Raw genomic sequence first — 22,391 nt, 5'->3', positions numbered from 1 at the left:
GGTCAGCACCGTACTGACAAGCGTCTGGCAGGCTCCGCCTCCTCCACATTACTGAACGGGAAACGGTCTGGATAGGGGGATACGCAGGCATTCCTGAGAGTATTAGCAGATTCTGGACTCAGCTGAGGCAGATGTATAGATGTATTGATGTAGTGCAAGGGCGGCTGGTGTCAGGCCACCCAGGCTGCTGTCAGTCTATAGCAGTGGTGTCAAACTCGTTGCCATGGAGGGCCGTGTGTATGCAGGTTTTCATTCCAGCCTCAGATCTTGATTATATAATTAGTTAAATTATTTGCTGAATTAGGGATGCAGGTTTGTGCACAATGGTGACCCGACGTCTATGGTGACCCGCATTGTCTAAATAAAAATTTTCTTATATTCTGTGCTTCAATGCAGTTAAACGCATATGGCTGAATGAGTAATTGGACTCAATTAAGGCAGCATTAATTGGTTGGAATGAAAACCTGCATACACACGGCCCTCCATGGCAACGAGTTTGACACCACTGGTCTATAGCATACCTTGTCCCTGTTTTATGAAGCAGGATTAGAGTTAGCTGGATAACTGCATTGAGTAAAACCCGGAAAAGCTCTTTTTACTTCAGTCCATGTTCCAGATTTGGGAGGGTTCCAGGTTTTACTCAACGCAGTGATCCAGCTAACTCGGTAACCCTGCTTTGTGAAATACCCCCTGGTGTCCCTCTGCTGACCTGTCAACATTAAAACAGCCAGTAACTGTGCTGACCCCCACGCACAGCCTTCTAATGACCTCTTGCCCGCGATCATGTTTCAGACCTGGCAAATTCATTTATTGCATAATAGATGCCTTTCAGTGTAAACATCGCCTGAGTAAACATTCTCTGACAGACAGAAGAACGTGAGAAATATTTAGTTTCCCTGAAAGAAAAGAAAAAAAAAAACCTACAAGCATCATTTTCAAAAAGTGGCAGTTTATTGTACAGTATTTTTACAGTAGGTAACAGAACAAAAACAAGATAATTGTTGTAAAATGTAAAATCAGGGTGGAGGTCCAATAGAAACTGCAACTGAAGATCTGTTTTGCCTAAAAAAACAAACAGAGTGGTGACCGTACTGAAGGGAAGCGGTAAATGGGTCGGAAAGAACCTCAACGAAAAGCCCACGCGCTTTGCCCTCGGGTCTTGGCTCGTGGACAAAATCCTAAAAGCACCTTTTTGTCGTGACAGTCTTAAGGAGGACTTCGGAAGTGGCCGCAGGTGGTTTTTTTTTCCTTCCCCCCAGCCCCTTCCTCTTCCTGTCCTTAAATCGAGCCCCTCAGGCCCTGTGCGCCCGCAGCAGGGAGATGGGGGGCGGTAACGCTACTGCGGGGGCAGGGGGATGCCCCTGGGGTCCGTCACCTGGCCCTCCTGCAGGTTCTTCACCAGCTGTGCCAGCCAGCGCTTGGTGGTGGTGTCGTCCTTCAGCACCTGGGCGAAGGTGGTGTCCTTCAGCTGGTCGGGCAGGCACTGGCGCAGGGCTTCTCGGGCTCTGGGAGGAGGAGACAGGGGCCCGAACGTTACTCCGGCACATTCGCCTCCGACACCTCGCCCTGCGCTGCCAAGCCGCAGGCCTGCCGCGCGCAAGGCGGCGCACGGCTCCCCCTGGAGGAAGTTCAGGGTAAAAACAGGGAGGCTAAATCTACAGCGGGCTTTTTTTAATACCTTGGGTTGTCAGAGAGACGGAGGTAACAGCGGACGACGTGCTTCAGGAGGCGAGCCGAGGGTTCTTTAGACAGCTGCAGGACCATTTTACCCTGTAAACAAGAAGGGATATTAGCATATATCTGCATATATCTACATATGACACACACACCCGCACCAACACGCACACGCGCACGCACACAGCTTCAAATGAGAGCACAAGGCAATTAACAGAAAAGCTTACGAGTATCATTGCCACATGAGAAAATCGCTCGTAGGTCTGGCATATGTAGGCCAACCCTGTGTCATCCAGGAGGATTTTCTGTAGAATAAATGTAGCAACCTGCAAAGACACAGAGAGATAGCATGAAAAGGAAAGGAACAAGCCGTTGTGTCCGACAGAAAATGTGCATTGAACTGTGAAATCACCAACATTTTAAATAAATATCTTTAATGTGTTCACTCTCAAAAAAAAGCAACAATGCAAATGATGACTCCAGTTTGAGGTCTATAACTACATGCATGGTGGAGAGCATGTAGGCATCCAACCTCCTTTAGCATAATTATTGTCCGGTGATCCATATCCTGTTAATCAGGGTGTATTTCTCCCTTTCTTGTCACAATTTGCAGTAAATTTTTGACAGAAGGTGCAGATATGGACAGTATTGGGATGGTGTCGGGACAGATGTGGACAGCACTGTGATGCCGTTGGGACAGATGTGGACAGCACTGGGATGGTTTTGGGACAGATATGGAGGCACCGGCATGGTTTTGGGACAGATGTGGACAGCACTGGGATGGTGTTGGGACAGATGTGGACAGCACTGGGATGGTGTTGGGACAGATGTGGACAGCACTGGGATGGGGTTGGGACAGATGTGGACAGCACTGGGATGGTGTTGGGACAGATGTGGACAGCACTGGGATGGTGTTGGGACAGAGGCAAACACAGGAGAAGCTAAGGGTGCTCACCGTTTTGGAAAGCTCACTACCAGACTCCATTATGCGGAGGCACAGGGGAATGATTTCTGTCGTCAGCAAGAAATTTATGACTTCCTGTTCATCTGTTTTGACTAGTGCCCCTACAGAAAGAAGTCAAAAATGCAAGACGTTTAAAATTACTGACAACAAAAACACTGAAAACAGACTGCTCTTTACCAATGATTTCCAATTACATGCAGCAATCAAATTACAATTAGCAGTCATGCACACTCATGCGTATTTCTGCATTGAAGTTCCACGAGACAACCAGAACCAGGAGAAACATTAAAGATGGGGGTACCTATCACTCCTAAGCTAGTGAGCCTCAGGTATTCAAAGGGGCGGGTCTTGCTGACGGTGTGCAGGAAGGGGTACAGGAAGAGCGGGATGTGAGCGGCCAGAAACGCAGACCTGGAAGAAACAGAGTCAAAAACCAAGAACGCGTCAGACTTCTTCTCAGGCACCGCACCGCTGAAATTTCATTATAATGTAATGAAAATGTAATGTATTTACTTGGCCAACGCACTTATCCACAGTGATATACAATAAGTGCATACCGAAGGTCATTGGAACAACTACAAAATACAGGTCCGATACGGTACAATACTCATTATGAGACAGCTATTCAAAGCCATGAACACATTAAGTCCAGTTCACACAGTACACGTTAATCTCTGACCTAACCTATGCTAAGTCAAACTTGGGGGCATGACAAGCTATGACATCAAGATAATGATACAAAGTACAATAAGTTCTGGATAGATGTACATGTAACATGAAAGTGGTGACGGAGGTACATGGGTATCAAGAAAGAGGGGGATTTAAGTGATACAAATAATCCCAGATTGGGAGTGCCCTGCGCGCAGAGTGGTGATAGTTAGTCCAGGTATAGTCTGAAGAGATGAGTCTTCAGATCACAGCGGGAGATAGGCAATGACTGAGTGAGATGGGCAATGACTGAGTGAATTTCTAAAGCCAGCCTTTTCCCGATTAAACAGAAGATGGGGGAGAGAGGCACCTGGTCTCTGGGTGGGAGGCCACACACTGCAGCAGGGCCAGAGCGTTGCACACCCTGTTGGACTGGTGCGCCGTCAGGGTCGGCGGATTGATGGATGGATATATGTTGACAATTTCCTGTTAAAAAAACATGACGGCTATATTAACATTTATACAATGAGTCTTCAATAATGATAGGACTCAGCAAGTTTAAAGAAGAAAACCTCTTTCTGATAAACCAGGCTCCAGTGAGTGCAAGTTAATGACAATTATTTACAATAAATTCTAACAATTATAACGCAAACATTTACACGTTTGAAAGTTGGTAACTGCGGTGTCTGGAACTGAAGCTCAATACTAAGGGATGGATATATTGCTACAGATGCACAGCAATCAGGACCAATCCAGGTTTGAAGAGAAGTTTATGAACGCCATACACTAATGGCTCTCAGACTTGGTCTAGAGGACCCCTGTGTATGCTGGTTTTCCTTCCAACCACAATTGCAAACAGAGAATTCTAACAAGCTGCCAATTTCATGATTTGAGGGATTGTTTTCCAACTGAGACCACATTATATCAGAAAAAGCAATGTATGCCAGGAAGAAATAATAAAAGCCTCATATTCACATTGTGCTTATTGTTCTATAGTCTATATTGCAAATGATTACATAAAAAGGTGAAGATTACAATAAGAAAATCAACTGATCAAAGCAAAGTCGAAATCGAATCGACAGGCCCCTAACTGGCGAAAGTGTGGACACATGGCCAATAAAACTAGCCACTTGGTAGATAATTAAGAATTCAAAGCTAACGCTAATGACCCAGACCTGCATTGTCCTCAGGAAAAAATCCTTAACTGAACAAGAGATCGGCTGTAAGAAAAACCAGCATACACAGCGGTCCCCAGTCACCTATAATGGCAGGAATGTACCTTGAAATACCTGGAGCGAGGGTATTTCACAAAGAAAGATTATAGAGTTAGTCGGATAACTGCATTGAGTATAACCCAGAACCCCCCCCCAAAAACTGGAACATGGACTGAAGTAAAAACAGTTGTTCCAGGTTTTACTTACCGCAGTTATCCAGCTAACTCAGTAATCCTGCTTCACGAAATAACCGCGGAACGGCTGTAACTGCTTTGCTTTAAGTGCGTCGTTTCTGTGCCCGCGGTCGCTAAACAGTGTTAGCGCTGTCGGAACCCACCTGCAGGAGAGCGGCGATGGTGCCACAGGAGTGCCACAGCATGGGCGCCAGGTCGGGCACGGACTCCCGTTTCTTACTGAGCTCCAGTAGGGCATTCTCCCGAGTCTCCGGGCTGGAGAGCTCGTTGATCCACTGATAGATCTTTTCCCTATCCACTTGCGCCAGTGCCGTGGTTACAGCCTGCAATACGCAACACACGCGACGAACAAACATTCTGACGTGGGTAATCCTGACGCAAGTCCCAAAAAGTCACTTCATTGCTTATTTTTTTAAGGTATTCAGATTAGAGAATGTAAATAACTAACATGAATTATGCTAACAATAACCTAAACTCTTTTTCAGCTTAAATTAAAATGTCAGCCACATATATTTAACTGGTAAACTTGATATTTAAAGAGTGATGCCATCTTTTATCAAGTTGAGTTCATTCCCTTAAGTGATTCACAGTCTCATGCATGGTCCTTTTAATGTCAACGAATCGACTTAAGATTTGGCCTTGCTTAACATGTGCAGTGCGTGCGCCGCATACAACAAATGTATTTTCATCTTAATTCCACTTAAGTCATAGGTAGGTAGGTAGGTCGTAGATGAAAACTGCACTGACAAAATATGCAGCATATTTTGCCTAAGAAGGCCAAAAGCAGGTGCGAATAAGGCTGGATTATAGTAACTTCACCACTCTACTTTTGGGTAAAGCCTAGACACGCGCAACGAACTAAGGACGTAAGAGTCTCTGACGCTGTCACACATCATTGTTTACTCTGTACATACGTCTTTGCACGCACTGTAATAGCGGTTTACCTAGTCACAACAACCACATGTAATGTGAACATACGTCTGTTAGCTAGCCGATAATTAATATTTAAATGCTAAAATCTAGCAAGTTAACCACATCAATATACTCCGCCGGTTAAATTAATTGTTAAACTGTAACGTTAGGTAGCTCCACATCGTTGGCATTGAAATAAAATAACACTGAAAAAATTATAAAAATACAATGCATTTATAGAGCAGTAGGAAATTGTACTTAATAAACTATCTATATGCATATTTTAGGGATTTAAGCCATCTCAATATGAGATAATCGAAGTAATGGAAGGAGCTGTATTCACAGTTACGTTCATTTTGAGGCCTAGCTTGTTGTTAGCTAACTGGTTAGCTAGCTAGCAATTTATCAAGTGGCATTCGCTTCAGACAAATCAATAAAATGATCTTACTGCTCCTGTAGCCAGCATTCTCTGCAGCGCCTGGATATGGTCTCCCGGGGGCTGTTGAGTACCTATTTTAAATCGGTTTTACTACAAATGTTTAATATGAAAAATACTCTCTGTCTCAAAAGCAGAGAGAGCAACTGCAGCCGAAGGCCGGAAACGCGACCTTTCAACCCTAACCCCGCGCAGTTTGGATCTGGGGCTTCACAGACCCACTAATGCTTTTTCTTAAATGGATGCATCAACTTAGAAACCCGTACAGAATATATGCACTCAATTTTACAGTCGATGAGCAAAAAGAACCGGTACAAGAGGACATAAATATCAGACAACCTACTGCGCAGCGCCTGCTAAAAACTGATGCCTGTGCGGCTAATATCTCGCGATAACATGCGTAATTTTTTGTGTTTTGGTCCCTCGTTCCCGCCATCATCCAGCGCAGCGCTGCTCCGTCGCGCGCTACGCTGTCAACAGCAATAATAAGACGGACGCCGCGTGCCGGCAACTGGGACATCAGGATTTCTTTGGGAATAATAAGGAAGTTATTCCTATTTAAAAGTAGGATAAAACGGACTTAACTCGCAAGTGAGTCATTTTTATTTATTTAGTAGCGGGAGCCTTATATTCCCCTTGATGACAGACAGTCGCTCGCAATTATTTCTGGCCTTGGTGTCATAACGTTAGCTTGCTAGCTAGTGTAAGCTAATGCCGACTAATTAGCTAGCTGGCTAGTTAGCTTGACTCGGAGCTAACACGCTGGGTGAAAGTGCGAGGAAGATGGTGATGACTAACGAGTTAAATCGCTGTGAAGTTAAGTGAATAATTTGACAGAAACCAGTTTTGTCCTCTGTGTCGCACATATTGCCGTGATTCCGAGAAAGTGACGAGAAACTCATTGCTAGCTAACATTTTCTAGCTAGCGTAACGTTAGCTTACTTGCTAACCGGTTCCCTCTGGAGCTGACGATACTCCGCCAGTCAGAGCTACGCTAACTGGCTAGTCCGCTAACTTCAGTGTGCTAATTATCTAGCTCAGCTCGCTAGTTAACGTTAGCAAGTCACCAAGTATTTTAAATGAATCAGATGTCCTCTAGTCGCGTCTGTTCCGTTAGCTGACTGTGTTTTTGCATTCCGTAACATTTAGCTTGAACTAGCTAGTCGTCAAGTATGGCCGGCTGCCGAGCAAGGTAGTTACCTTGCGCTAGCTGCCGTAAGACAGATCGCTTCTAGTTCATCAGCCGGTAGCCAGTTGCCTACGTTAACTAAGCTTCATTTATATATGTAGTTTTTTTTCGATTCTTGGTGAGATATTGTGAAACCTAGTTAACTTGGCTGAAGTCGCTGTCCGAGTTAGTGGAGTATCTTAAATTTCGTTACCAAGTTTAAAGTTTATGTGCGATGCTACCCAGCTAACGTTAGCTCATTATTTGTTGTTGTTTTGGGGGGGAGGGGGGGTTGCTTGTTCATTTGGTTTACTTGCAAAACAGCTCGCTAGCTGCCTGCAATTTGTCCCACAGTTACTGGTGCGGTGTTTATTAGCAAGCTATCAAAATAACTACTGCGCTATGCAAAATCAAGCTGATGGTGTGTCCAAGTGGTTTCTGTGTTGTGGTTTGGTTGATGGCGTTATTTTCTCAAATAACTCTCGTGGTTCGCTAATGATGGCTAATTCTGTACACGGACAATACGACCTATTGTTCAGTTCAGTATAAGCGCCTAAGCGTGTAGCTAGTTCGCAGAGTGGAGTTTTACGGGTCGTTCCTGACTCAGTACGGACATATGCACTTCTAACCCACCCGGGAACAGTTGACTGTTTAGCTGGCAAGTTACCTAACCAGTTGACATGCAGTAATTAATACAGTAACTTTCTGCTTTTTAGACGGGCTGTTTCTGAAATACATTGGGCCCTGTCGTCCGATTTAAGAGGTGTGGGAGTTTTAAAACGGTCACGTGTTTTCATTAGAATAATAATAACAAGAGCAACAACGTGACTGTACTTCGTTGACGAGGATGTAATCTTAATTTTTCCCTCCTTGTTCTTGTGTGGTCAGGGTTTGTGTTCTGCACGCTGCAGTTTGTGGACTGAAACTGTCCTGTCAAGGAGAACGCTGTCAGTGCCCCCTTTCTGACGACCACTCATGTCCGCCTCGGTGCTGAAGCTCTCCACCAGCGGCGCCGTCCGCATTCGGATTTACAATTCCGAACTGGGGACGACCAGGTGGAAAGAAGGCGGCTTCGAGATCCAGGAGAAGGACAGCAAAGTCAACCTGTGTCTGAAGTTCAGCAGCGGCGGAGCTCCTAAAGTCTTTCAGGTGCCGTGAAATTATTTGCATAGGTTCTCGTTTGACGCCTCTGCGCCGCCCTTGAAGCGCACAGTTACTTTGCATCACCACGTAGACGGCAGCTTGGTCAACACGCTCTTGTTATGCTTGACGACTGTGCGCGCGTATGAAAATGCGTGCGTTTGGCATGTTCTGGGGGGGGGGTGCATCTGTAGGATTTGTGCGGGGGAATTTGCCAGCTTATTTGTTCCTCTTTGTCCCCCAGCTAAACCAAAATGTGAAGAACGTGGTACTCGGTCCCATGCAGAGTCCAGTGAGAATAGTGGTGTCGCTGAAGGACTCCAGCGTGGTGACCTTTGATCGTGTGCCAGTCCATCTGGCCCAAAAAATGAAGGAGTACCTGGATAAGCTGAAACAAGGCAAACCAACGGGTATGGGCCATGCTTTAAAATGTTAAAATCCCTGAAGCGTTTTTGGAAAAGTTATTTTCCACTGAGGTGGAAATTGAGCAGTTAGGCCTTTTGTGAGCTTTTCTTGGCCTGGCGGTGTGGAGTGAAGTGAATACGAGACTGTGTTTTATTATTCTAGTCCTGAAGACGACGCAAGGCGGTGTGAGTCTGGGGGGCGTGCTCGGGACCCGGCCAATAAAGAATGACTCCAGCCAGCTCTTGCCCTCCGTGGAGAGACAGGTGAACTTCAGTTAATGCTTTTCTCAGGTTACTGCATGAGGCTTTTTTCCCCAAAGTGCATTGGTGCTTGCCCTGATGCAGCCAGTTAACCTGTTCTATGAGGTACATTAAAATATTAGTGATACTTAACTTGTTATTTTATTAATCTGGTTTTGATGAATTAAGTCATTAGGTGAAAGTTCATGAGTTTTAAGAAGACAAAATGTCTGTTTCTCCTAGACGGTGTCGAGAAGAGCGAGTTTGGACAACCGAGAAGACTCCACCCCTCGCAAGCCCCTGGGTAGTCCCAGCAGAGTCGCCTCCACACCCCTCCGGAGCGGGCTGTCTGAGAACAGGTACGGGCATCGCCAGCGCTCTGGGGTGTGTGTGTTCATACGGTCAGGTATGCCTGTGCCCAGCGCTCTGGGGTGTGTGTGTTCATACGGTCAGGTATGCCTGTCCAGCGCTTTGGGGTGTGTGTGTTCATACGGTCAGGTATGCCTGTGCCCAGCGCTCTGGGGTGTGTGTGTTCATACGTTCAGGTATGCCTGTCCAACGCTCTGGGGTGTGTGTGTTCATACGGTCAGGTATGCCTGTCCAGCGCTCTGGGGGGTGTGTGTTCATACGGTCAGGTATGCCTGTGCCCAGCGCTCTGGGGGGTGTGTGTTCATACGGTCAGGTATGCCTGTGCCCAGCACTCTGGGGGGTGTGTGTTCATACGGTCAGGTGTGCCTGTGCCCAGCGCTCTGGGGTGTGTGTGTTCATACGGTCAGGTATGCCTGTGCCCAGCGCTCTGGGGTGTGTGTGTTCATACGGTCAGGTATGCCTGTCTAACGCTCTGGGGTGTGTGTGTTCATACGGTCAGGTATGCCTGTCCAGCGCTCTGGGGTGTGTGTGTTCATACGGTCAGGTATGCCTGTCCAACGCTCTGGGGTGTGTGTGTTCATACGGTCAGGTATGCCTGTGCCCAGCGCTCTGGGGTGTGTGTGTTCATACGGTCAGGTATGCCTGTCCAGCGCTCTGGGGGGTGTGTGTTCATACGGTCAGGTATGCCTGTCCAGCGCTCTGGGGTGTGTGTGTTCATACGGTCAGGTATGCCTGTCCAGCGCTCTGGGGTGTGTGTGTTCATACGGTCAGGTATGCCTGTCCAGCGCTCTGGGGTGTGTCTGTTCATACGGTCAGGTATGCCTGTGCCAGCGCTCTGGGGTGTGTGTGTTCATACGGTCAGGTATGCCTGTCCAGCGCTCTGGGGTGTGTCTGTTCATACGGTCAGGTATGCCTGTGCCCAGCGCTCTGGGGTGTGTCTGTTCATACGGTCAGGTATGCCTGTCCAGCGCTCTGGGGTGTGTGTGTTCATACGGTCAGGTATGCCTGTGCCCAGCGCTCTGGGGTGTGTCTGTTCATACGGTCAGGTATGCCTGTGCCCAGCGCTCTGGGGTGTGTCTGTTCATACGGTCAGGTATGCCTGTCCAACGCTCTGGGGTGTGTGTGTTCATACGGTCAGGTATGCCTGTCCAGCGCTCTGGGGTGTGTGTGTTCATATTTGTGAATGGTAGTAAACTGTGAGCATGCTCGTGTGAGGGGGAAACAGTCATATTTCTGAATGGTAGTAAACTGTGAGCACGCTTGTGGCTGATCCTCATTTGGCATGTCCCACAGGAGTGAGAAAAGGAAGAGACTGATCGCCTCAGAGACTGATCTGAGCGAGGATTACCCCAAGGAGAACGACTCCTCCAGGTAAACCCCCCCACCCCACCCTACCCATCACACCATCCTTCGGCTGGGTCTAAGACCTCGGAAAGAGAGCCCATTGCTCTGCTTTAGTTTGATTCCCTTTACACAATGCTGTAGTCTGTGCTTTTTAACAAAATGTCTTCTGCTATGCATGCCACTGTGACTAAGGTCATGCTAGTCATTTTAATCCGGGTGCCTTAAGTACTGGATTTTTAATTTGCACTTTCATTGAGTACTTAAAAATACTCTACTGTTTTGTGTGGCTATGTCTTCTTTTCCACTTTAGAACCCGTCTGCTTCACTTAGATCAGGTTCTTTTGTGCTTTTCTGTCGTCTTATTTTGGGGGAGTATTTATTGTGCAGATGATTGTGTAGATACGTGGCTCCAGTTGTCAGTTGGTTGTGTTTCGTGCCGCAGAATATTTGTGAAGTGTTTGATTCCCGCTGCAGCAATAACAAGGCCACCTCCGACCCGTCCAGGAAGTTTCTGCTCAGCTTTAAGGAGAAGCTGAAGCAGTCTGAGGAGAACAGGAGCTCAGGTTCGTGCTGCTGATTTAGCCCTTTTAAAAAAATCCCCATGGCGTGTAACTCTTCCTCTATATGGCAACCGAACAATCCGCTGACCGTGGCACTGGTTGTGTGTAAACACACCGCGTGGTGTATAATATGGGGCTGTGTTCTGTCGTTAAGTGCCACTGATCATTGTGATGTGGTGTTGGGATCAAGCGAGGCTTGATGTAATACTTTCTGTGATCTTTCTTCTCCTGTCAATCAGGCCCTGCGCCACTCCAGCCTTCCTCATTCTACAGCAGCAGATCAGGGACTAAAGACTACACACAGAGCCACTCCTTCCTGGACAGGTGGGTGCTGCACACTGAGCCACTCCTCCTACGCACTGACCCACTCCTCCTACGCACTGAGCCACTCCTCCTACACACTGAGCCACTCCTACACACTGACCCACTCCTCCTACGCACTGAGCCACTCCTCCTACACACTGACCCACTCCTCCTACGCACTGAGCCACTCCTCCTACACACTGAGCCACTCCTACACACTGACCCACTCCTCCTACGCACTGAGCCACTCCTCCTACACACTGACCCACTCCTCCTACGCACTGACCCACTCCTCCTACACACTGACCCACTCCTCCTACGCACTGAGCCACTCCTCCTACGCACTGACCCACTCCTCCTACGCACTGAGCCACTCCTCCTACGCACTGAGCCACTCCTCCTACACACTGAGCCACTCCTACACACTGACCCACTCCTCCTACGCACTGAGCCACTCCTCCTACACACTGAGCCACTCCTACACACTGAGCCACTCCTACACACTGAGCCACTCCTCCTACGCACTGACCCACTCCTCCTACGCACTGACCCACTCCTACACACTGACCCACTCCTCCTATGCACTGACCCACTCCTACACACTGACCCACTCCTACGCACTGACCCACTCCTCCTACGCACTGAGCCACTCCTCCTACACACTGAGCCACTCCTACACACTGACCCACTCCTCCTACGCACTGAGCCGCTCCTCCTACGCACTGAGCCACTCCTCCTACGCACTGAGCCACTTCTCCTACGCACTGAGCCACTCCTCCTACACACTGAGCCACTCCTCCTACGCACTGAGCCACTCCTCCTACGCACTGAGCCACTCCTCCTACGCACTGAGCCACTCCTCCTACGCACTGAGCCACTCCTCATACACACTGAGCCACTCCTCCTACACACAGAGCAGTTAAACAAATAACTGAAACACTATTTCTCATCTGAATATTTTCCAAACAATAGGCTCCATTTCCTTTTCAGTGAAGCATTAGCCTACCTTTAACCTAACTCTGAGATTTGTATCTAAGTTTCTATACAAATTCCTTGCTATTGCAGTATGAACATAAAACGTTGGTCACTTGATCTGTACTGGCACAAATTACTCAATTTATTTGATCTCCTTTTTTGAATATTCAAGGCCAACCACTACAAGCCAGTCACCATCATCGAAAAGGAGCCTGCTGTTTCCGGGTCACTCTACGCCCTTTAAGAAAGTGCGGTCCAGTTCGGACTACAGCGGGTGGAACAAGCCCAGGCCATCCTCTCTGACCCCCACACAGCCTCCACTGCAGGGGTAAGAGGGAGAGAGCTCCGGGCTCTGCCTGTGGGACTTCATTTTATTAATGATGAGTGATTGTGTGGTTATCTAGGCTGTGAGGTGCTTGTGTTTTATTAGTACGTGATTGTGTGGTTATCTTGGCTTTTGTGGTTATCTTGGCTGATGAGCACAGTGTTTCTGCTGCAGATTCTCCAACTTGGGAAACACGTGCTACATGAATGCCATCCTCCAATCCCTCTTCAGCCTGCAGTCCTTCTCCAACGACCTGCTCAAGCAGGGCATCCCCTGGAAGAAGGTTCCGGCAAACGCCCTGCTCAGGTACCACGGCCTCACCACTATTTCCTGTTGAGTTTAGTACTTATTTCCTGTTCTTAGCACCTCCTTCCTCCCTGAGCCTGGCTGAGGGATCGTCTCTGCACCTATGCGTCCTGTAGGCCACTCCCCAACTTTCTGCAGTGATCCTGTAACACCCCACCTTTCTGGTTATGCGTCTATACCCCTCCCCCAACCTTTCTGGACATGTGCGTCCTATAAGCCCCCCCCAAACTTTCTGCACATGTGCGTCCTGTAAGCCCCACCCCACCTTTCTGGGTATATGCGTCCTATAAGCCCCTCCCCAACCTTTCTGGACATGTGCGTCCTATAGGCCACTCCCCCAACCTTTCTGCACATGTGCGTCCTGTAAGCCCCACCCCCACCTTTCTGGGTATATGCGTCCTATAAGCCCCTCCCCCAACCTTTCTGGACATGTGCGTCCTATAAGCCCCTCCCCCAAACTTTCTGCACATGTGCGTCCTGTAAGCCCCTCCCCCAACGTTTCTGCACATGTGCTTCCTGTAAGCCCTGCCCCCTCATCCCCCTCCTTGCTCTGTGTGCAGGCGATTTGCCCACCTGCTGGCCAAGAAGGACACGTGCAGCCCGGAGATGAAGAAGGACCTGCTGAGGAGGGTGAAGAGCGCCATCTCCTCCACGGCGGAGCGCTTCTCCGGGTACATGCAGAACGTACGTCCCGCCTTCCCGCTTCCTGCTTCCTGTCCCACGCGCACGCACTTCCGCAGTCTGCTCGTTGCTCCGCTCAGCCCTGAACTCGCAGATTCCTCTCTGTCAGCTGAACAGTGAGTGAATGGGCTCTCTAAGCAGGAGTTTTCAGGAACGTCTCTGCCTTTGGACAGTTTCGCGGGTGTGGCTGCCCGACCTTGTTCCTGGAGATATGCTGCCCTGTAGGTTTTCACTCCAGCCCTAACAAAGCGCACCTCATTCAGCAGTGAGAGTTGAGCTGCTAATTTCCAGAGTCATGTGTGTTGAATTAGGGTTAAAGTGAAAACCCACAGGATGGTAGGCCTCCAGGAGCAGGGTTGGGCAGCCCTGGTCTGAATGGCTGTTTTAGTTTGGGTACCTGCCGTAAAGATGGGTCGCGTTGCAGGACGCTGTGGTCTGATTGGCTGCTTTAGTTTGGGTACCTGCGGTAAAGATGGGTCGCGTTGCAGGACGCTGTGGTCTGATTGGCTGCTTTAGTTTGGGTACCTGCCGTAAAGATGGGTCGCGTTGCAGGACGCTGTGGTCTGATTGGCTGGTTTAGTTTGGGTACCTGCTGTAAAGATGGGTCGCGTTGCAGGACGCTGTGGTCTGATTGGCTGGTTTAGTTTGGGTACCTGCGGTAAAGATGGGTCGCGTTGCAGGATGCTGTGATCTGATTGGCTGTTTTAGTTTGGGTACCTGCTGTAAAGATGGGTCGCGTTGCAGGATGCTGTGATCTGATTGGCTGGTTTGGTTTGGGTACCTGCGGTAAAGATGGGTCGCGCGTTGCGAGCGGGGTACGCGTGTGGTCTGATGTGATCTGCTTTGGTTTGGGTACCTGCTGTAAAGATGGGTCCGCTGTGCGAGGGACCGCGTAAGAGTTCGTAGAGCCACGAGTCTGCCATGGACCAGCTGAAGGAGGACGTGGAGAAGGTGAACAAGTGCTGGAAGAGCGAGTCGTGGGAGGAGCCCCAGGGCTCGCGGTCGGGGGAGGAGCCTGACCCCTCCCGAATTTACACCTGCCCCGTGGCGGCCAACATGGAGCTGGAGGTGCAGCACACCATCAGCTGCAAAGAGTGAGTTTCGGCCCGATGCCCCTCCCCTCCCCTCCCCGCCCTGCCCGACCTAACCCCTGCGTCCACACCTCGCCCTGCCCCTCTGCCTACACCCCACCCCACCCACACGCTCTGCCTCGCCCCGTCCCTCTGCCCTCTCCCCACCCTGCCCCTCCACCCACGCTTTGCCCTGCCCCGCCCCTCCCTACCTGCCACACCCTGCCCAGCCTCCGCCACTCCCTGCCCCGCCCTCCCGCCCCTCGCCCTGCCTGCCCCAGCCCCCCCCATCCTGCCCCGCCTCCTGCCCTCCCACTCCTGCCCCGCCCTCTCCCTCCGCCATCCTGCTCGCCTTCATCGCGGTCAACGTTTGTCGTTCCCTCCATTGCGGAGAGGTGGTCACCAAGCGCGAGCAGTTCAACGACCTCTCCATCGACCTGCCCCGGAGGAAGAAGACCCGCCCCCTGCGCTCCATACAGGACTCCCTGGATCTCTTCTTCAGGGTAGGACTGGGGGCCCGTGGGTAATGTAGTGAACGCGCAGAATGCGACGCGCTTGAGGCTGCGCCGCGTCTAGACTGCATGGCGGTGACGAAGCCCTGTGGATTTTACAGATGGAGGAGATCGAGTATTCCTGCGAGAAATGCAACGGGAAGTCGGCGACTGTGACGCATAAGTTCAGTAAACTCCCCAGGTGAATATGATTTGTTTTATATTGTTATGTGCTTTGCTTGGGCAGACGTAGCCTACTTGCTGTGTCGCAGTTGCATTTAAATTCATTTCAGAGTATGCTAAACTAGTACACCCATGTTTGCTTGCGTATGGCAGCTGGTTTGATTGCATTGCGAGAAATGGTCTGGAGGGCTCGATGGACTGACTGAGCTCCTGGGTGTGTGTCTCTCTTCCCTCCCGCTGCAGAGTGCTGATCCTCCATTTGAAGCGGTACAGTTACAACGCCCAGCTGTCCCTCAACAGTAAGCTGGGGCAGCAGGTGCTCATACCCAAATACCTGACCCTGCTGTTCCACTGCACCGACTCCACGCGGCCCCCGCTCGGCCTGGGCTGGAGCCCGCACGCCGCCACGTAGGTACCCCCGGAGCGGAGCCACACCCCCCGCCCCCCCTTTGCCCCACGCGCCGCTAAACCCCGCCGCCCTGTCTCCCTCTCTCCTCCCAGGCCCCGCACGCTCAAGACCTCGCAGTCTCTCAACTCCTCGGCGCCGCCCTCACGGTTAGTGCCGCCGAACCCGCCGAAGCCGCTTCGGCCCCGCCGTCCGCCGCATAGCCCCACAGTCCGCCCGCTGACGCTCTGCCTGTGTGTGTGTGTGTGTGTGTGTGTGTGTGTGTGTGTCTGTGTGTCTGTGTGTCTGTGTGTCTGTGTGTGTCTGTGTGTGTGTCTGTCTGTCTGTCTGTGTGTGTGTGTGTGTGTGTGTGTCTGTGTGTGTGTCTGTCTGTGTGTGTGTCTGTCTGTGTGTCTGTGTGTGTGTGTGTGTGTGTGTCTGTGTGTGTGTCTGTCTGTGTGTGTGTCTGTCTGTGTGTCTGTCTGTGTGTCTGTCTGTGTGTGTGTCTGTGTGTGTGTCTGTGTGTGTGTGTGTGTGTCTGTGCGTCTGTGTCTGTGTGTATGTGTGTGTGTTGGTGTGTGTGTGTGTGTGTGTGTGTGTTGTGTGTGTGTGTGTCTGTGTGTGTGTGTGTCTGTGTGTGTGTCTGTCTGTCTGTGTGTGTGGTGTGTGTGTGTGTGTGTGTGACTACGCAGGAAAGGGCCCCTGAAAGCGGGGAGCCCCGGCGCTGTTCTGCCGGACTCGGACAGCGAGGAGGAGCCCAGCAGGACCCGCAAGCGCCGGCTCAGCGACTGCCTGACGGAGGACGAGAGGGGGGAGAAGGTGCGCAGAGAGTGAGAGAGAGAGAGAGAGAGAGAGAGAGAGAGACACGTCTTACTGATACAGAGCTTCAGCAGCCACTCAGGGAGGGAGGGAGGGAGAGGGAGTGCCGTCTTACTGATACAGGGCTTCACGTTTCACTTTTGGAATTTTCCTGTTTTTAAACGCACTGAAACAGCTGGTGCGGTTTGAGTTTGTAAAGGGTATAATCCAGTGGAAATGACAGTTTTCCCCACTTGCATAAGTTTATCTTGGTAAGAACCCCTGGGCAGGAGCGTGGGCAGCCCCTCATTGGAGTTGGCGTACGCGCAGGCTGACCCCTGACCCCTGACCCCCCCCCCCCCAGGTGCAGCGGAGCCTGCCGGCCGAGCAGCCCGAGGACAACGTCATCAACGACGACGAGATGCTGGCGGCCGTCCTGGAGATGAGCCAGCAGGAGGCGGCGCTGTCGGGGGTCCCGGACGACGAGCCCACCAGCAGCCCCGACACGGGGTTCGGGGACGCCGACACGCAGGACCTCAGCCACCACACGGACCTGCTGGAGACGGACAAGCCCCCCGCGGGTACCCACTACCCCCCCAAACGCACGTTACACACACCAGGGCCCTGTTTCACAAAGCAGGATTACTGAGTAAAACCCGGAACCCTTCCAAATCTGGAACATGGACTGAAGCTGTTCCAGGTTTTACTCAGCACAGTTATCTGGCTAACTCAGTAAACCTGTTCTGTGAGACACCCCCCCCCCCCCGGGTCTCTGCGGTGCTAACGCCCAGCGGCTCTGTGTGTGCAGAGGCGCTGGACTCTCTGGACCTGACCAAGGACCTGGATGAGAACAAGGAGAACCAGACTCCCGAGGGGGTGCAGGGGGAGCTGGACTGGATGCAGCAGTACAGCCTGGACCAGGAGCGGGAGGAGCAGGAGCTGCAGCAGGCCCTGGCCCAGAGCCTGCAGGAGCAGGTAGAGAGCCCCGCCCACCACCGAAACTCCGCCCACCGCTGGTCGCTGCTTACACACCTCCGCACAGCCAGGCTGGGGTTCTGTGTATCTGCGTGTGTGTATGTGCGCGTGTGTGTGTGGTGTGTGTGTATGTGTGGTATGTGTGTGTGTGTGTGTTCTGACGCTGTGTGTGTGGTGTGTGCGTGTGGTATGTGTGTGTGTTTGTGCGTGTGTGGTATGTGTGTATGTGTTCTGACGCTCTGTGTGTGTGTGTGTGTGGTATGTGTGTGTGTTTGTGTGTGTATGGTGTGTGTGTGTGTGTTCTGACGCTCTGTGTGTGTGTGTGGTGTGTGTGTGTGTGTTCTGACGCTCTGTGTGTGTGTGTGTGTGTTCTGCAGGAAGCCAGGGAAATGAAAGAGGATGACGACCTCAAAAGGGCTACAGAGCTCAGCTTGCAAGGTACTGTACAGACTTGGGCAGCGAGTCCTTTTACTTAGCTCCCCTCAGTCCTCTTTTGAGATACAGGGGATACAAACCATAGGCTAGAATGAAACAGTGAAACAATCGCGTGTGGTGTGTGGGTGTGTGTGTGCGCTTGTGCTTGACCTCTTCAGAGTTCACAAACTCCTTGCCGGAGCTGCCGTGCTCAGACGAGGACTCTGGGAACGAGGACGTGCTGGACATGGACTACAGCGAGTCTGAGGCCGAGGACCTGAGGAGAAACGCAGAGGTCAGCTCTTCCCTCGCGCCTCGAACCCGCGCTCTCACACGCTTCACTAGCCTGATTCCTGCAGGCTCTCACACTCTTCACTAGCCTGATTCCTGCAGACTCTCACACTCTTCACTAGCCTGATTCCTGCAGGCTCTCACTCGCTTCACTAGCCTGACTCCTGCAGACTCACACACTTCACTAGCCTGATTCCTACAGACTCTCACACACTTCACTAGCCTGATTCCTACAGACTCTCACACACTTCACTAGCCTGATTCCTACAGACTCTCACACTCTTCACTAGCCTGATTCCTGCAGGTTCTCACTATCGCTTCACTAGCCTGATTCCTGCAGACGCTCACACGCTTCACTAGCCTGATTCCTGCAGGCTCTCACACGCTTCACTAGCCTGATTCACTAGCCTGATTCCTGCAGGGTTTTCCTGGCTCAGACAGGGGCTCAGGTATGAAATATGAAATGAAATGTTTCAGCGGGAGCGCCGACCGTGAACCGAGTGTGACCGCGTTCCCTCCGTGTTTCTCCTCAGAGCGGCGAGCTCGCCAACTCCTTCCGCCTCATCAGCGTGGTCAGCCACATCGGCAGCAGCTCCTCATCCGGTAAGACCCGCCTTTTCCCTCACCGGCTGCGCTCGCTGGAACGTACCGGCTGTAGTGACTGTCAAAGTGTCACTCCTCCAGTGGCTGTGAAAGTGTCACTCCTCCAGTGGCTGTAAAAGTGTCACTCCTCCAGTGGCTGTGAAAGTGTCACTCCTCCAGTGGCTGTAAAAGTGTCACTCCTCCAGTGGCTGTAAAAGTGTCACTCCTCCAGTGGCTGTAAAAGTGTCACTCCTCCAGTGGCTGTAAAAGTGTCACTCCTCCAGTGGCTGTAAAAGTGTCTCTCCAGGGCTGAAGTGTCCACTCCTCCAGTGGCTGTTAAAGTGTCACTCCTCCAGTGGCTGTAAAAGTGTCACTCCTCCAGTGGCTGTAAAAGTGTCACTCCTCCAGTGGCTGTAAAAGTGTCACTCCTCCAGTGGCTGTAAACATGTACCTTGCAGTTGAACGTTCGTGGTTAATTAGCTGGGCTTGGCTCGTAACCCAAAGGGGTGCAGGCTCTGTTCCCACACACGGTACCATTGAGCGAGGCGCGCTGTAGCTTCAGTACACCTTCAGCTGTTCACAGAGGGTATATATACACTGTAACCTGTGCAGGGAACCCTGCGTAAGGGCTGTACCCAGGAAGTGAACGCAGGACAGAGGGTATATATACACTGTGACCTGTGCAGGGAACCCTGCGTAAGGGCTGTACCCAGGAAGTGAACGCAGGACAGAGGGTATATATACACTGTGACCTGTGCAGGGAACCCTGCGTAAGGGTTGTACCCAGGAAGTGAACGCAGGAGTGACTGTCTTCCACAGGTCATTATATCAGTGATGTCTATGACATGAAGAAGCAGTCCTGGCTGACCTACAACGACCTTGACGTGTCGCGCACTCAAGAATGCACCGTTCAGAGGGAGAGGGACCGGAGCGGATACATATTCTTCTACATGCACAAGTGACGCGTCTCCAGGGCTGTTTATCTTAGATAGCCTGTGCGGGCTGGTAGTGGTTGTGGATAAAGTTCTGGTGTGTGTGTGTGTTCTGTGTGTGGTGGCTTGTGTGGTGTGTGGTGTGGGTGTGACTGTTGTGTGTGTGTTGTGTGTCGTTGTGTGTGTGTGTGGTGCTGTTGCGTGTGGAATGCACGTTCGAGGGAGGACAGGTTTTCTCTGGTGGTGTGTGTTGATTGTCTGGTTTCTGTGTGTGTGTGTGTGTGTGTGTGTGGATGACAAGTTTCTGGTGTGTGTGTGTGTGTGTGAATGGAATGACAGGTTTCTGGTGTGTGTGTGTGATTGACAGGTTTCTGGTGTGTGTGTGTGTGTGTGTGTGTGTGGATGACAGGTTTCTGGTGTGTGTGTGTGTGTGTAATGACAGGTTTCTGGTGTGTGTGTGTGTGTGAATGACAGGTTTCTGGTGTGTGTGTATGTGTGTGTGAATGACAGGTTTCTGGTGTGTGTGTGTGTGTGTGTGAATGACCGGTTTCTGGTGTGTGTGTGTGTGTGTGTGTGAATGACAGGTTTCTGGTGTGTGTGTGTGGATGACTGGTTTCTGCGTTTGTGGTCTGCAGGGACGTGTTTGAGGAGCTGTCGGAACTGGAGAGGACGGGCGGGTCTGGGGAGGCAGGTCGGACCGTGCTGCAGCCTCTCTGAGATCCCCCCCCCCGCGCGCCCTACAAACCGTTTCACGCCGAAAGCCATGGGGAGAGTTCCAGGGTTAAAAGTGAAATCTGTCTCATTTTCCAGTACTACTGATCACCGTCCACCATCCCCCCTCCACCCCCTTCACTTCAAGCACTTTGTCCTAACACATGAGCTACTACCCCTGCCGGCAGTCCTGCGGCAGGCCGACTTTCGACCCCGCTCACCCCCCTGTCCCAGAAACCCTATGTGAAATGAAATACGCGAGCGGAACTGAAAGCTTTTAACAGTTCGCGCCGTGTATTGTTTTAAGCTGGTGTGTTACATTCAACTGGAATTAAATTAGCCATGAACTTTTCAATCGTACATTTTTTCCGCTTCTGTTTGTTAAATAAAACTTTGATACGATGTTTCTCCGCATTGCAATGGAATTAAGAGATCGAGACCGCGGCGTCTCGACGTGAGAAATACTCTCGGTTCTCCTGAGCTCGTTTCTTTACACTTTTTAATCGGTCATATCCTATTTGACGAAATGCGTATTCTTGTACCTTGGACGAGCGTACGTAACGGTTGGGAGTAAGGTGACATTCGGGTTCTCGCTCTTCGATATGCAGCCTCATGAAAGTGGTGCAATATTTTTGTTTTGTGGTGGTTACATGCCCGTGGGCTTTTACCTGTTTTAAGTTTGTCCAGTAGAGCTTGGTATGAATGGTTTGCGTTTTCATTTTGGAGCTGTTATAGGACTGAAGTTTGAATGTTTTGATGTTTTTTTTCCCCCCTTCCTCATTTAAATGTTTTATTCACGTTGCATACGCCACCTCTAACGAACCGGCTGTTGGTGAGGGCATTTCGTAACTCCCTGCGTTTGATTTTCACTGGAAGTGCCTCGTGCCTCTCAGTCTGAACCGCGTACACTACTAGCGATTTCCTTTTTCCTTTTTTCTACTGAGCTTTACTTTTGTGAGTGACACAACCAAATTTCGGTTTGAATGTATTCTTCAAAACTCAGAATATAACTTAGAAACCTCTTACGAAAACATTAAGCTGTCCTGAATTGGGCTTTGCTGAAAAGGCCTATAAGATTTAACTATTTATTTTTAAAAAATGATTTCCGTGTTTACAATGCAATCTGTCAGATTATTCTTTCCACACAACATGGCCAGTATTCATATCTTGGGAAGTTTTATTAGCTGTTCTTACATTCTAAAACGCTGTCCTTGGACTGTTCAGATCCCCCTGCTTGCATTGAGCTGAGAGATGGAAACGCTACTGGTGAAGTATGTGTTTGATATGTAAAGTTTTCGGTGGTGTTGAAAGCTAAGCTTACATTACCTTCTAGGCACCCAGTATTTTACTCCTAAAGCGCATTTTAAAATAAAAATAACCTGGGGAAAAATTGTCTGTCTTTCCTTTCATTTTCACGTAAAACAATCGCATAAATGTTTGACATTTATGTTTTGTCGTCGTAACAGTGCAAATTGAATATGATGGCATGTTTCGTAGCGGTCATGTAAGACTGCCATTTTTCATGTGACCCTTTGAAATGTGTATGCATAGCTCACAGTTTTAGCTGGAATTGAGTCAACTGTTTCAGCAGTTCTCGACCTCCGTCGTGGGGACCACCACAGAATTTTAACAAGCTGTTAAATTTTCATGTTTTGAGGGATTATTTACCGTCTTCAGCCACATTATGTCCGAAATAGCTATG

At 50.3% G+C, this 22,391-nt stretch overlaps 2 protein-coding genes across 2 annotated transcripts; one reads left to right on the top strand and one right to left on the bottom strand.

The window, feature by feature from the left end:
• Positions 1-932: 932 nt before the first annotated feature.
• On the bottom strand, positions 933-6,379 carry LOC135241383 (CCR4-NOT transcription complex subunit 9). Its single transcript, XM_064311706.1, has 8 exons — positions 6,055-6,379; positions 4,838-5,017; positions 3,657-3,772; positions 2,940-3,049; positions 2,630-2,739; positions 1,902-2,000; positions 1,679-1,770; positions 933-1,505 (listed from the first exon to the last, which is right to left on the bottom strand). The coding sequence occupies exons 1-8, from the start codon at positions 6,070-6,072 to the stop codon at positions 1,337-1,339; spliced, it is 894 nt and encodes a 297-aa protein (XP_064167776.1). The 5' UTR covers positions 6,073-6,379; the 3' UTR covers positions 933-1,336.
• A 99-nt stretch (positions 6,380-6,478) lies between these two features.
• On the top strand, positions 6,479-22,079 carry LOC135241382 (ubiquitin carboxyl-terminal hydrolase 37-like). Its single transcript, XM_064311704.1, has 24 exons — positions 6,479-6,633; positions 8,099-8,359; positions 8,595-8,760; positions 8,918-9,018; positions 9,238-9,353; positions 10,657-10,734; positions 11,182-11,270; positions 11,507-11,591; positions 12,718-12,873; positions 13,045-13,176; positions 13,737-13,878; positions 14,770-14,951; positions 15,313-15,430; positions 15,541-15,620; positions 15,845-16,009; positions 16,103-16,156; positions 16,679-16,805; positions 17,149-17,365; positions 17,593-17,759; positions 18,137-18,197; positions 18,353-18,468; positions 18,998-19,067; positions 19,866-20,004; positions 20,614-22,079. Exons 2-24 carry the CDS (start codon positions 8,186-8,188, stop codon positions 20,693-20,695), a joined length of 2,817 nt encoding a protein of 938 aa, XP_064167774.1. The 5' UTR covers positions 6,479-6,633; positions 8,099-8,185; the 3' UTR covers positions 20,696-22,079.
• Positions 22,080-22,391: the final 312 nt, after the last annotated feature.

This window comes from Anguilla rostrata, chromosome 15, assembly GCF_018555375.3.
Source record: "Anguilla rostrata isolate EN2019 chromosome 15, ASM1855537v3, whole genome shotgun sequence".
Taxonomy (NCBI): Eukaryota; Metazoa; Chordata; class Actinopteri; order Anguilliformes; family Anguillidae; genus Anguilla; species Anguilla rostrata.
Note: the sequence above shows the minus strand (reverse complement) of the source record. Positions and strands in the feature narration are given on the sequence as shown.